Source organism: Maniola jurtina, chromosome 27, assembly GCF_905333055.1.
Source record: "Maniola jurtina chromosome 27, ilManJurt1.1, whole genome shotgun sequence".
Taxonomy (NCBI): Eukaryota; Metazoa; Arthropoda; class Insecta; order Lepidoptera; family Nymphalidae; genus Maniola; species Maniola jurtina.
In genome coordinates, this window is record NC_060055.1 from 106,700 (window position 1) to 119,344 (window position 12,645).

Genomic DNA, 12,645 nt, shown 5'->3' on the forward strand with positions numbered 1-12,645 from the left:
CACATGGCCAGTATGTGGCCCATGCTCACTATTGGCTATGATGCATTTATGAAACAAGGACACCAAGGACACCATAAGGTGGAAGCGACGGGACTGCCCGCGAAATTCAAATTTTAGAAATTAGCTCTAGTATCGACTAATGTGTCAGAATTATCTACAGCTAATTTCTTAACCTGGACCCTTTCAAGTAAAGATTTTTATATAAACCTGTGAGGATGATACTGCCATTGTCGCAATTGAAAATGCCATAAGCCTACGTTATCGTATGTCATATTAGTTTAAAAAATGCGAAAAACCAAATTAAATATGAATTTCGCGGGCAGGCCCGTCTTATGCCCCATATTTCAGCCAATCACAACAATAGCGGTTGTTTTGGAGTTTTCCATGGGTTTCTCCATGGTTTCCCGGAATCAACCAAAGACAAACACTGGGACACTTTACTTTATTCATTATAGGTACCTATCCTACCTATCTATTCTGTGAGTTGTGACAGAAATTGTGGCAGCGCGGCCGCTGAATCCTACTCTATGGCCGCTGAAACTGACTTCGTGTCACATTGACGCTTGACGTTTCGTTTGTCGTTTGACATCTGACAATTGACATTCTGACATTTCGTTTCATGCCGTTGTGAGGTGTTGACCGTCGATCATGTCTTCTACGAGTTTAAATTTATTATTGTGCTCAGTGATATGCCTATTAGTGAGATCTAATTCACAGACAGTTCATAAACGTTTCGAATACAAATATTCGTTCAAACCGCCATATTTAGCTCAAAAAGATGGTTCTGTTCCGTTCTGGGAATACGGTGGAAGTAAGTACGATTTTTGTCGATATATCTGTTTAAAATTTACAATTCAACACTTCTAGTGTCTAGTAGAAGTAGTAATAATCATAGTTTTTAGTGTTTTTGTGTTATAAATTGTATTTTTTATAGAGAAATAGCTTGTTGTTACGGTATTCGATTCTGACGGAGACACGTCAGTGAGTGAAAACTGTCACGTTTGAAAGAGATAGCGTTATATGTAGTACTACGTGTGCGAGAGAGCAAGAAGCGAATGTCGTTTGGGGGAATTTTGGTTCCACGACGGCATAATTTATTTACAGGTTTTTTAATTCAAATTAAAATATTATCTCCAAGATTATGAATTAAAGATGGTATTTTTTAAACTATGTTGGATGTAAAAATATTCGGTGACTACGAAATTATTTTCATTTTACTTTATCAATGCTTTATTGTCCTATTATGTGCTATAAGTAAAGCTGCTGTTATTTGCTCAAATATTTGTAATAGATATGTAATTTGATATTTAAATATTACTAGTTAAACTCTATAAAGAGACAAAATGTGCCATAAACCATGGCAACTACAGAAAATATTATCTGTAATGTAATATCTGTAGTACTGCATAGTATTACATCAACTCTTCTCATTGGAGAGGAGACACCTGGTTAGTAACGAGCAAGCAATGGGTTGATGATGGTGACATCAAAGTTTAGTTACTTATCTAGTAGACATGCAGGTTGATTCCGGAAAACCTGCATCAATCATTGTTATGAACTCAATTGTTGTGATTGGTTGAATTAGTGTTAAATCTGAAAGTTAGGCGAGTGCCCTGTATTGTACTTCCGCCCTCCCAAATAGGAGGTGGATACCTAGACCGATCAATTAATCAATTTATTGCAGGTTATCTAGATTGGTCTTATTCTAAGCTTATAATAAGTACAGTCAAATTTCCCCTTATGATATGCAATAGTTTCTTGCTGGTTCTTCTCGGTAGGAACGGCATTCCGAACCAGTGGTAGATTATTTTGACGATTCAAAAGCACTTGTAAAAGTTTAATTGAAAAAAATATTTTGAATTTTGAATATTTTATACTATTAGAATAATTAAAAAAGAATAAATGATATATGTCTAGTAAAAAATAATTTTAATATCACTAGGCCATAACAGCTCTTATTGGAAAATTAGTCCATTTTAATCTTTAGTTATGAACTAACTTATATCAGCTTCTCATTGCTTTTTCAATAAAACTGAAACAAAACATTCAAACCACAAATTTTCTTTGCACTCTTGTTAACTTTATCTCTATCTGCTTAAGAAATAAAATTGCATGCACCAAGAATGTTTTAACTTTGTATGCAATAATCTATAACTGAGTTAATTATGCACTCTTGGCACTTTGTTACTTGTTATTGTTTTTGCTTGCGAAAGAAAGTGAACCTTAATAGTTTCTTGTTAAATGCTAATATTGAATGATAGTAGATTGGCAATAAGTACTAATATAGAATGGAATTTATTTAATATTGTTGTAGTATGCAGTTTTATTAGGTAATGTATTTTTTAATTATAAATATGGGTACTTTGCATATAATTATGGAGTCAAGTGGTACAGTTACCACCCAATTCCTCGATGCTCCAGTTTGAGGACCTTGGTGCAGTGATCATTATCATCAACAGATAGATGCCCACTGCTGGACATAGGTCTTATGAAGGGTGTTCCACACACTACAGTCTCGAGCTGCCGCCATCAAGCAACTCTGATGTTTTCTGTCCACCTATTTGCAATGCTTTGGCCTTTATACCTCCCCGAATAGGAGACCAACTTCTTAACCATTAGACTATTACCCATGAGTTACTATGTAGTTACTACCCATATTATAAATGTGAAAGTGTTTGTTTATTGGTTTGTCCTTCAATCATGTCGCGACAGAGCAACAGATTAACGCAATTTTTTACATGGGTATAGTTAAAGATGACAGAAGACGTACATAGTTGAAAAGTAACACGGACTTCGTCTGTGGTGGCGTTTGCTGGCGCGCGTGTTGTGACTTTGGAGTGTTTTTTTTGTTAAAACTGACTGGAAAGCGCTCTAAAGGGTTGCCGTGCGTGTGTCGGCGAGCGCCGGTACAGACGGGGTCCATACTTGTATAGTTTAGCTAACTTGTTACAAATAACTACAAACTTGACATTGGCTAATCATTGTAAAAGCCAGACGAGAGACAAAAAAAAAGTAACATAGGAGTCATGGTGCTGCCAAATAGGAGACTGACTAGGCTAGGCTAGCTAGCACCACTGAATAGGGATATGGATTCTTCATCTGAACTGCAGTAGTGACCTCATCAACCCATGGTCGGCTCACTACAGAGCATGGGTTGATCATGAGGAGTTGGTCAAGAGATTGGCAGACTTCACACACCTTTGAGAACATGGAGAACTCTCAGGCATGCAGGTTTCCTCACGATGTTTTTCTTCATTGTTAAAGTGAGTGATGATCTTTGATCTCCCGAATAAGAGGCAGATGTCCTAATCACTAGACTATTACAGCTATTAGTGACTAAATAATTTTGCGTAAATAAAGAAGGCAATACACGTTATCATGACAACTCTATTTACAAGATAACACAAGATTAACCCTTCTTGTATACAGTATTTATGTTAAGTTGTAATCTATGAGATTGATATAAAAAATAATGATAACTATTTATTTATAAAATAATGATATCTATACATAATATTAAACAGCACCAAAAGTTATGATAGCCTATTGGTTAAAACATTGGCCTTGTATTAGGCAGGTGTAGGATTCCATCGCAGGCACACACCTCCAACATTCTGCTGCTGTGTGTTTTAAGCAAATAATTATTATCAATTGCTTTAATGTTAAAGAAAACATCGTGAGGTAACCTTCATGCCTGAAAGTTCTTCATAATGTCCTCAAAGGTGTGTGAGGTCTGCCAATCCGCGCTTGGCCAGCGTGGCAAACTATGGCTTAGATCAGCGGTCGGCAACAGGCGGAGGTCGAATCTTGGACCGCTGAATATTTTTAATTCCTATCTATGAATGAATGAATTAAAAAGTTCAACTTTTACACATTTTGCATGATAATGTGCACTTTGGTAGGACTTTCTAACAAACCTGTGATAAACTTTAGAGGCTTGAGAGCTCAACGGTTGAGGAGTGGACTGAATTCCGAAAGGTCGGCCGTTCAAACCCCATCCGTTGCACTATTGTCGTACCCACTCCTGGCACAAGCTTTACGCTTCATTGGAGGGGAAAGGGGAGTCATGATTAGCATGGCTAATTAATCTTTTTAAAAAAAAACTGGCTCAAGACCGTCATCGGTGTAATAAAAAATTTGAACAATGTTCGGACCCCACTTAAAATTACTTGCTGACCCCTGGCCTAGACCCTTCTCATTCCGAGAGGAGACTTGTGCTCCGTAGTGGGCCGGCGATGGGTTGATCATGATGATGAGTGGTCTGAACAATTAGTACAACCAGAAATGGTTAGCCAAAATAGAAATTGTACACCATTGATTGTTTAATCAACTCTTATCAATGTTTGAGGTTTTGTATTACATCAATATTAGTTTCACTACTTTAAACAGCCTACTGTGTGATATCGTTTCTAGCTTACATACTATAATGTTCTTTGGACTGATAATAATCTAGATCACACTAATATTACAAGTATAAATTGAAAATTTATAACACTCCCAACAAGTGAAGGTTACCTTAACTAGAAAAGAGCTGATAACTTTCAAACGGCTGAACCGATTTTCTTGGATTATAGCTAAGAACACTGTCGATCAAACCACCTTTCAAACAAAAAAAAAAAAACTAAATTAAAACCGGTTCACTAGTTAAGGAGCTACGATGCCACAGACAGACACACACGTCAAACTTATAACACCCCTCTTTTTGGGTTGAGGGTTAATAAAGGCGAAAGTTGAAAGACGCAAAAACTACTGGACGGATTTGTCTGGAAATAGATGAATTAACAAATAGGCTACTTTTTATCCCGTAAAATTAAAGAGTTCACGCGGAATTTTTAAAAAACCTATATCCACGCGAACGAAGTCACGGGCATCAGCTAGTAATAAAAGGAAAAACTGACTGACTGATCTATTAACGCATAACTCAAACTACTGGATGGATCAGGCTGAAATTTGGCATGCACTGAGAACGGATCTTTGAAAATTCAACCTCTGTGGGGATAAAATAGGGGTTTGAATATTGTGTAGTTCACGCGGACGAAGTCGCGGGTATCAGCTAGTATGTATATGATAATGACTGTATGTAATGTCTGTTTTCAGATGCCATAGCGTCGGGCGAGAGCGTGCGCCTGGCGCCCTCGCTGCGCAGCCAAAAGGGTGCCATTTGGACGCGGAACCCCATCAACTTCGACTGGTGGGAGGTGGACGTTATGTTCAAGGTCACCGGCAGGGGGCGCATAGGAGCCGACGGCCTGGTGAGTCACCACTGCGTCACCGAGCGGTGAACAAGGGTCTAATGCATTTTTTCACCTCACTAGCTCAAAAAGGACGCCTTTGCTGTCTACCCGTGAGAAAAAGTTTTGTCTCAAGAAAAGTTCGGAATCTTCTACGCCAAATTTAATTTCATAAAAAAATTTTAAATTTATTATTTAAACTATAGACTTTCAATAATTTTTTTTAAAGGATATTAGCCATTTGAATCATAACTAACATTCCCCTTTCCCCTCCAACTAAGCGTAAAACTTGTGCTAAAAGTGGGTACGGCAATAGAGCGACGGGTGGAGTTTGAACCACTGACCTTTTGAATATCAATTCTCCTATAGCCATTGAGCTATTGAGGCTTTTATTGAATTAATAGTGGGGTTTCAGTGGCGTTTAACTTTGTCTTGTATTGTAGTTATGGATTATGATTCTTATTTCCAGGCGTTCTGGTACACAACAGCTCGCGGCGACTACACGGGGGACATCTTCGGCTCCTCGGACCGATGGAACGGTCTAGGAATCATATTCGACTCGTTCGATAACGACAACAAGCACAACAACCCCTACATCATGGCGGTCATCAACGACGGCACTAAGAGCTTTGACCACAAGAGGTGAGTCCGCCGCTAGGTGGCGCTACCGTGTTTTACGTCGCGCTCTCAAACATAACTGTCTAATATCATGGCGGTTATCAACGACGGCACTCTCAGCCTAAGATGTGTAGAGCACACTTTAACTTTGCTCAGACTTAAGACACAGTTAAAACGAGACAGCGTTATACCACCCCCTTATGGACAGGGCTTAGTTACCCGAAGTTGAAAGAGGCGGCTTTTAATAGAGAAGCTTTTCGGATGATGATCGCCAAACTTCGTTTCGAAGAAGGCACGCGATGATGATGATGAGCGTTATACCGCTGGCATAAATCTGTCTCGTTTCGACTGAAACTTAAGTCTGAGGTGAGTCTGCCGCTAGATGGCGGTATATGTGGTATCTCGAAGATAACTCTCTAACATCATGGTGGTTATCGACCATGGTACTAACTCCCGTCGGCGGTGTTCCCACTAGATTACAACCGTTGGTTATTCAAGGGGCGGACCAACAAATTCCTGAAAGGCCGGCAATGCACTGGCGATTCCTCTGGTGCTGCAAATGTTCATGGGCGGCGGTAATCACTTAACATCAGGTGACCCACCTGCTTGTTTGTTTTTTTTAATCAATATTTTTCTGTTCCAGTGACGGATCGCAACAGTTGCTATCGGGTTGTCTTCGAGACTTCCGCAACAAACCCTTCCCGACGCGTGCCCGGATAGAGTACTACCTCAACACGCTCACCGTCTACTTCCATAATGGTGAGTGGTCACCGTTTGATAATAATTAGAGGATGAGCAAAAAGGTGTCCGAGAAAATATCAGTTCAACTACTATTAGGCGTATATATGTGTGCGCATATTTTGTCGGTTAACTTGGCATACTTTATGTTTGGTTTCAACTGGAATTTTATCGGCGTTAGCGAAATGTCAACTCTAAACCCTAAAACGGTTAAAACTCTGTTCCTCCTTTCCAGGTTTGACCAACAACGAAGCGGACTACGAGCTGTGTTTCCGCGCGGAGAACGTGGTGCTGCCCCGCGGGGGCTACTTCGGGCTGTCGGCCGCCACGGGCGGGCTGGCGGACGACCACGACGTCATCCACCTGCTCACCACCTCGCTGCACACCACGCAGCAAACCAGCGGTCAGTACGCACCCCGGGCTCTCACACCATCCAGCTTACTAGTCAATTATAGGTGGTGAATATAGTAAACTTTTCCGTACACATACATGAAATAAAAAGACAAAACAATGAAACTATTGTGTGCGTGAAAAGTGTCGGAGTATGCGTGATGTAGGTAAGTAGGTAAGAACGCTGCATACTTGGTACCTATTTTATTTATTGAACAATAGGCCTGAGTGATTTTAAAACGCGCGTTTCAGAAACATTGTAAACACTCAGCAAACCAGCAATGAATTTTACGAGCGGCTTTGAACGAGTGTTTAAAAATGCTTGGGTTTAAACAACCATGCACACAGCGGTGAATACGCACCAACAGTTTTTTAACAGTTTTGTTTGTGTAAAAATAGATTAGCATGTCGCTGACGTCACCTTGAAGTTTTTGCCCATCCTAAAATCACCTGAACAAGTTATCACTTTAAAACGATGGAGATTTTTTGCAGGCGGGCAGCAAATCAGCAGCGCGGAGCAGCAGAAGCTGGCTGCGGAGTACCAGGAGTACCAGAAGAAGCTGGACCAGCAGAAGGAGGACTACAGGAAAGAGCACCCCGATGAGGTGAGCTTATGCCTGACGTACGTAATTGAATTTCCTCGGACAGGTACGAAGCGATTTGCTTCCTCTACGTGATCGAATCAGAAATGTATGCATGCGTATGTTAAGTCTGGCGGAAGGCCTTGGCTAGTTACCACCCTACTAGCAAAGCCGTGCCGCCAAGCGATTTAGCGAAGCGGTTTAGTTTAGTACAAGGCGAAGCCGAACACTTTCAAAGTGAATTAATCACTTTGAAAATCCTCAGCCTCGCCTCGTTCTTCCTATATCTATGCAGTATTTATCGACGTCATTATATATCTGTCTCTGTCTATCCCTAGGTGCGCGACAAGGAGGGCGAGTTCGACGACTGGTTCGAGTCGGACGGGCAGAGGGAGCTGAGGCAGATCTTCCAAGGCTTGGGACAGATACAAGACGTCATGAGGGATTTGCACAAGAAAGTCGACGAGGTAAGGTTCCCACAGACGAACGACTGTCTCTCTCTATCCCTAGGTGCGCGACAAGGAGGGCGAGTTCAATTTCAACCCCCTATTTACCCCCTCAGGGGATGAATTTTCTGAAATCCTTTCTTATCGGATGTCTACGTCATAATAGCTATCTTCATACCATACAGCCCGATCCGTCCAGTAGTTTGAGCTGCGCGTCGGTCAGTCGGTCAGTCATTGACCATTTCCTTTTATATACTTATTCAATATATTATGCAATATAGTAGATAATTTATATGTCTGTCTGTCTGTATGTACAGGTGATCGGAAAGCAGTCCAACTCGCTGTCTCTACTGTCGGCGGTGTACAGCCACGCACAGGGGCAGGGGCTGCAGCCCGCGCAGCCCGGCCAGCCGCCGGTACAGGTAACCTGAACCGACCTAAGCCTCCCGCACTGATAACACACATGACGACTCATTAATTTTTGGTCTCCATTCCCCTCCCCCCTCCCTCTGTCTCATCCCTTTTCCTCGCTCTCTACAAGAGCTCTTGAATCTAAGTAGTGTATGATACAATGTCTATGCTATCGCGCTATTGGACTGACAATTACTGCCTCCCACACAAATAAAACAAACACGACAACTCATTGTTTGTGGTAGTCTCCATTACTGACTAAACTGTGGTTTGGAATTTATTAAACGCCTCCTGCCCCGTCCTTCCCTGTCTGTGATAGAAAGTGATTTTATTATTTCCTTTGCCTTAAAAAATTGAAAAATATGTATGTATGGTAACAGAGTAGTCATTTTCCCCCCGTACCATACGATGCCGTGTACAAAGTAGCATCTTCGCTCAACGCGCGTTTATCGTTGAGTAATGATAAAAATATTACGTTAAATAATAGTATACCGGTACCAATAACGTACCGTTTGACCGTTTTAGTAGTTATAACGTTAAAAATTAAGTAACGTTAACTGTGTCCGCTTACAGATGCCTACGTTACCGATCACGCGCCAGGACTGGGACGTGATGTCCACTAACCATCAGCTCGTCATTAACACCATCGCAGAACTCAAGTAAGTGTAGTTTCTATAGTACAGCATTATAAGTTCTTAAAAACCTCTGTGCCAAATAGATGAAATCAAAATCAAATATTTTTTTCAAATTGAGTATCATTGAACAATTTTAAGGTCGCCTATTTTACAAAACTCTATTTTGTTATACATTTTTATGTAAATTTATTTAGTGTACAATAAAGAATATTTTATTTTTTTTCTTTTTGATAGTCAAATTGTGGAATTTGTAAGATGTGATGGTGATAAATAATTACTAAAACTAAAGCTACGGGATGATGCCCGCGACATTAGTTATATTTGAGGTTAAAAATTAAAATAAAAAAATCAATTTTTCGGTCCTTTCCAGGGGGTTCATAATCGAAGTGGCTCGCAAGTCTGACGCGATCCTGCAAGGCGGCGCCGCGGCGGCGGGGGGCGCCATGAGCGCACAGATAGTGAGCGAGATGAGGGAGGGCATCAACCAGGTCAAACAGGGCGTCGCGGGAGTCACGCAGAGGTATGTAACCTTTCCAGGGAGGTTATAATCGAAGCAGTAAGGAAGTCTAACGCAATCGTGCAAAGAGGCGCCGCGGTGGCGGGGTGCGCCATCAACCACAAATAGTCATGAAGGAAGGCATCAACCAGGTCAAACAGGGAGTCACAGGGGTCACACAAAGGTATCATCGGTATTTTTATAACGTTACCAAAATACCGTAAAAAGTAATGTTAAAAATGTAACATGAAATTATATTGGTATACCGATACTGTTCAATAGTCAATCAGATGAGGGTGGACATCAAACAGGGCATCGCGGGAGTTACACAGAGTTATGCGACTTATAATACTAGCATGGTAAGAACAGCTATCCGAACTGAATCACCGGTATTTATTTTATAACGTTACCAAAATACCGTTATGCTATTTATGATTGTGACTTGAAACAAAAACAATTATTGTAACAACTAATTCCAAATCAGTGGTAGATGCTTTTGACGATTCAAAAGTACTTGTAAATGTTAAATTGAATAAAAATATTTTTAATTTTGAATGGACCTACAGTCAGCAAAGTACAAATGTATAATCAGCAAAAAAAAAAAATGAAATTTAGAATTATTTTAAACAATTTTCCTTCTGTTGTCAGGCTAGCGGCGCCGCCTCCCTCGGTGCAGCCGATCTGTCCGTCCGTGTCGTGCGTGTCCACCACCATGCTGCTACTGGTGGTGGCCAGCCACCTCGCTCTCATGTTCCTGTACTCCATGTACAAGTAAATGCTACTCTGAATTTATCGATTGTTCTCTAATTTAACACATAATGTACTCTAAATTCCTCTCATTTTACACATAATATGCTCTAACTTACTCCTGACACATAATATTATTCTACTTATATTATATTTTTTACAATTGTATATTTTGTAATGTGTGTATACTGGGTTTTTTTGCCTTTAATAAAAAGCATTATTATTATTATTAATATGCTCTTACTCTAAATTGACACATTATGTTGTAATTTACTCTAATTTGACTCGTAATATGATTTAAATTACTCTGATTTCTATACTAATTCGTAATTTTATAGTAATTTATGATAATTTTTTTCTGTTTCAGAGAAAGAAAGGAAGCTCAAGCGAAGAAATTCTTCTAAGTGTTGTGTTGTTGTGTGTGGCATCCGATACTACTTGCGAACATTGTGGTTACCATACGAGGTCCGTCGACAAGGGGGTTGCAACTTCCGACCTGGAGGGGGTCCTCAGTTCCATGACCTAGCATATACAGATCGACAAGGATCTTTTGGCGCGTGGCCAAAATTGGAACTAACGCTGCCATCTTGTGAAGTGTCACGCTGTCCCTTTGTATGTGATGTTGCTAAGTAAAAAATCTGAAATTCACTATTTAAAAAAAAAATGGTTTATTCACTGGAATATTCTGGAGTTACCTTATACATTCTACCAAGTCTTGATGTGCAAATAATAAATATTTTTTAATAATTCAGGCCATTCTATATAAATGATATCACGATGTATCCTAATAATATAATATGCAGCATAAATGTGTCTGCATTTTATAGCTATATTTAGCAATAGGTAAATATAGCATTTGAGCAGGTCAACATGATAGATTGCAAGTCAATGGTTTTTATGATTCTTTTTCTTTGTGGAAACAGGGACAACTTTCCCAATTTCTCATTCAGTTCAAATTAGGTAAAACTTACTCGATTTTCAACATTGACATTGTCAACATATTCCCTAAAATTGAGGAGATTTTATTTGCTGGTATCCTTTGTTCTACAGCTACGCCCCCCTGTCAATGTCATTCAAGTGCAAAAAGATCCTTGTCGTAATGTAAAGTAATAAGGATTTTGTTGTTAAGACTATAAAGGTTTCATTGACCGATATTATTATAATGTGGATAATTCTATTCGATAATTCTGTTATACGCAATTTCTTAAGTAAAAGTAAAATGACAGGTATCAAAAATATTGCTATCCCTTTCCCAATGCTTTCTGCAGAAAAAGATAGCACTAGACCCAGTTCAGTCTAGTTAGAGATTGCGTACGATAGAATGGCCACAATTTAGTATACTTTGAGATTAAAAGTAAATGTGAGTATAATGTATGAATAATTTAAAAAAAATATATGTTTTTTTTTTTGAAGTGCAATGTGTGAATATTGTTTTCTATTTTTTTTGTATATAAAATATATCAATTTATTTGAATGTACGTTTCTCTAAGATAATAATAATATTATGATGATTTTGGCTGTATTTTTAGTTGTTTAATACATCAAATTCGCACAAAAAATGAAACTCCGATTTATATTTTTTTTTTTTAATTATTTTGTGTATGTATTTCTTTATAATTTTGTAATTTAATGTTAAATAGTTAGTTTTGTGAAGTAAATATTAATTATTATTAATAAACTTTTTTTGTTGTAATATACTATGCAAGTAGGTTTTCGCTGAAACGCGTAAGAGACGCCTTAAACGCGGCGCATACGACCTTTTTACCGCGAACTGACTATGAAATCATGACACGAGTGAAACCTAACTCCAGAAGGTCTAAAGCGCCGAGTAAATCGCGTGGGTTTTTTAACCGACTTCGAAAAAAGGAGGAGGTTCTATTAAAAAAATCTTTTCTTTTCTGCTATTTGTTTATCTTTTAAGTCAGAAACTAAAGTGGATATGTTTATTTTTCGTATTTTTAAGTTTTGAATTTTGTATTAAAAAAATTTGGTTGTTGCAAATGCATTTCTGTATGGGATACTCATTTCTATATTTAATGCCCAAATTAAGTGACTACTTTGTCACGAGAGTAGAAAATGTGGATTTTCATATTAAATGTCTACAAAAAAGCAGTGGTAGCTCGCAATTTGTAATTTAATACGACAAAGTAGACTTACGGCATTCTAATGGCGCCAATGGCAGTATCATCTTCACAGATTTATATAAAAATCTTTACTTGAAAGTGTTCAGTTTAAGAAATTAGTGAAAATAATGAGTTTGACGCGAGTTATTCACAAATTAGTCGATACTATGACTAATTTCTTAAACTGGACACTTTTAGGTAAAGATTTTTATATAAACCTGTGGAGATG

At 38.8% G+C, this 12,645-nt stretch overlaps 1 protein-coding gene across 1 annotated transcript; it reads left to right on the top strand.

The window, feature by feature from the left end:
* The first annotated feature begins 611 nt into the window (after positions 1 to 611).
* LOC123879165 (protein ERGIC-53) lies at positions 612 to 11,873 on the top strand. Its single transcript, XM_045926747.1, has 12 exons — positions 612 to 811; positions 5,098 to 5,252; positions 5,701 to 5,873; positions 6,493 to 6,608; positions 6,823 to 6,990; positions 7,470 to 7,582; positions 7,897 to 8,025; positions 8,322 to 8,426; positions 8,989 to 9,074; positions 9,421 to 9,570; positions 10,195 to 10,317; positions 10,661 to 11,873. Exons 1-12 carry the CDS (start codon positions 649 to 651, stop codon positions 10,695 to 10,697), a joined length of 1,518 nt encoding a protein of 505 aa, XP_045782703.1. The 5' UTR covers positions 612 to 648; the 3' UTR covers positions 10,698 to 11,873.
* Positions 11,874 to 12,645: the final 772 nt, after the last annotated feature.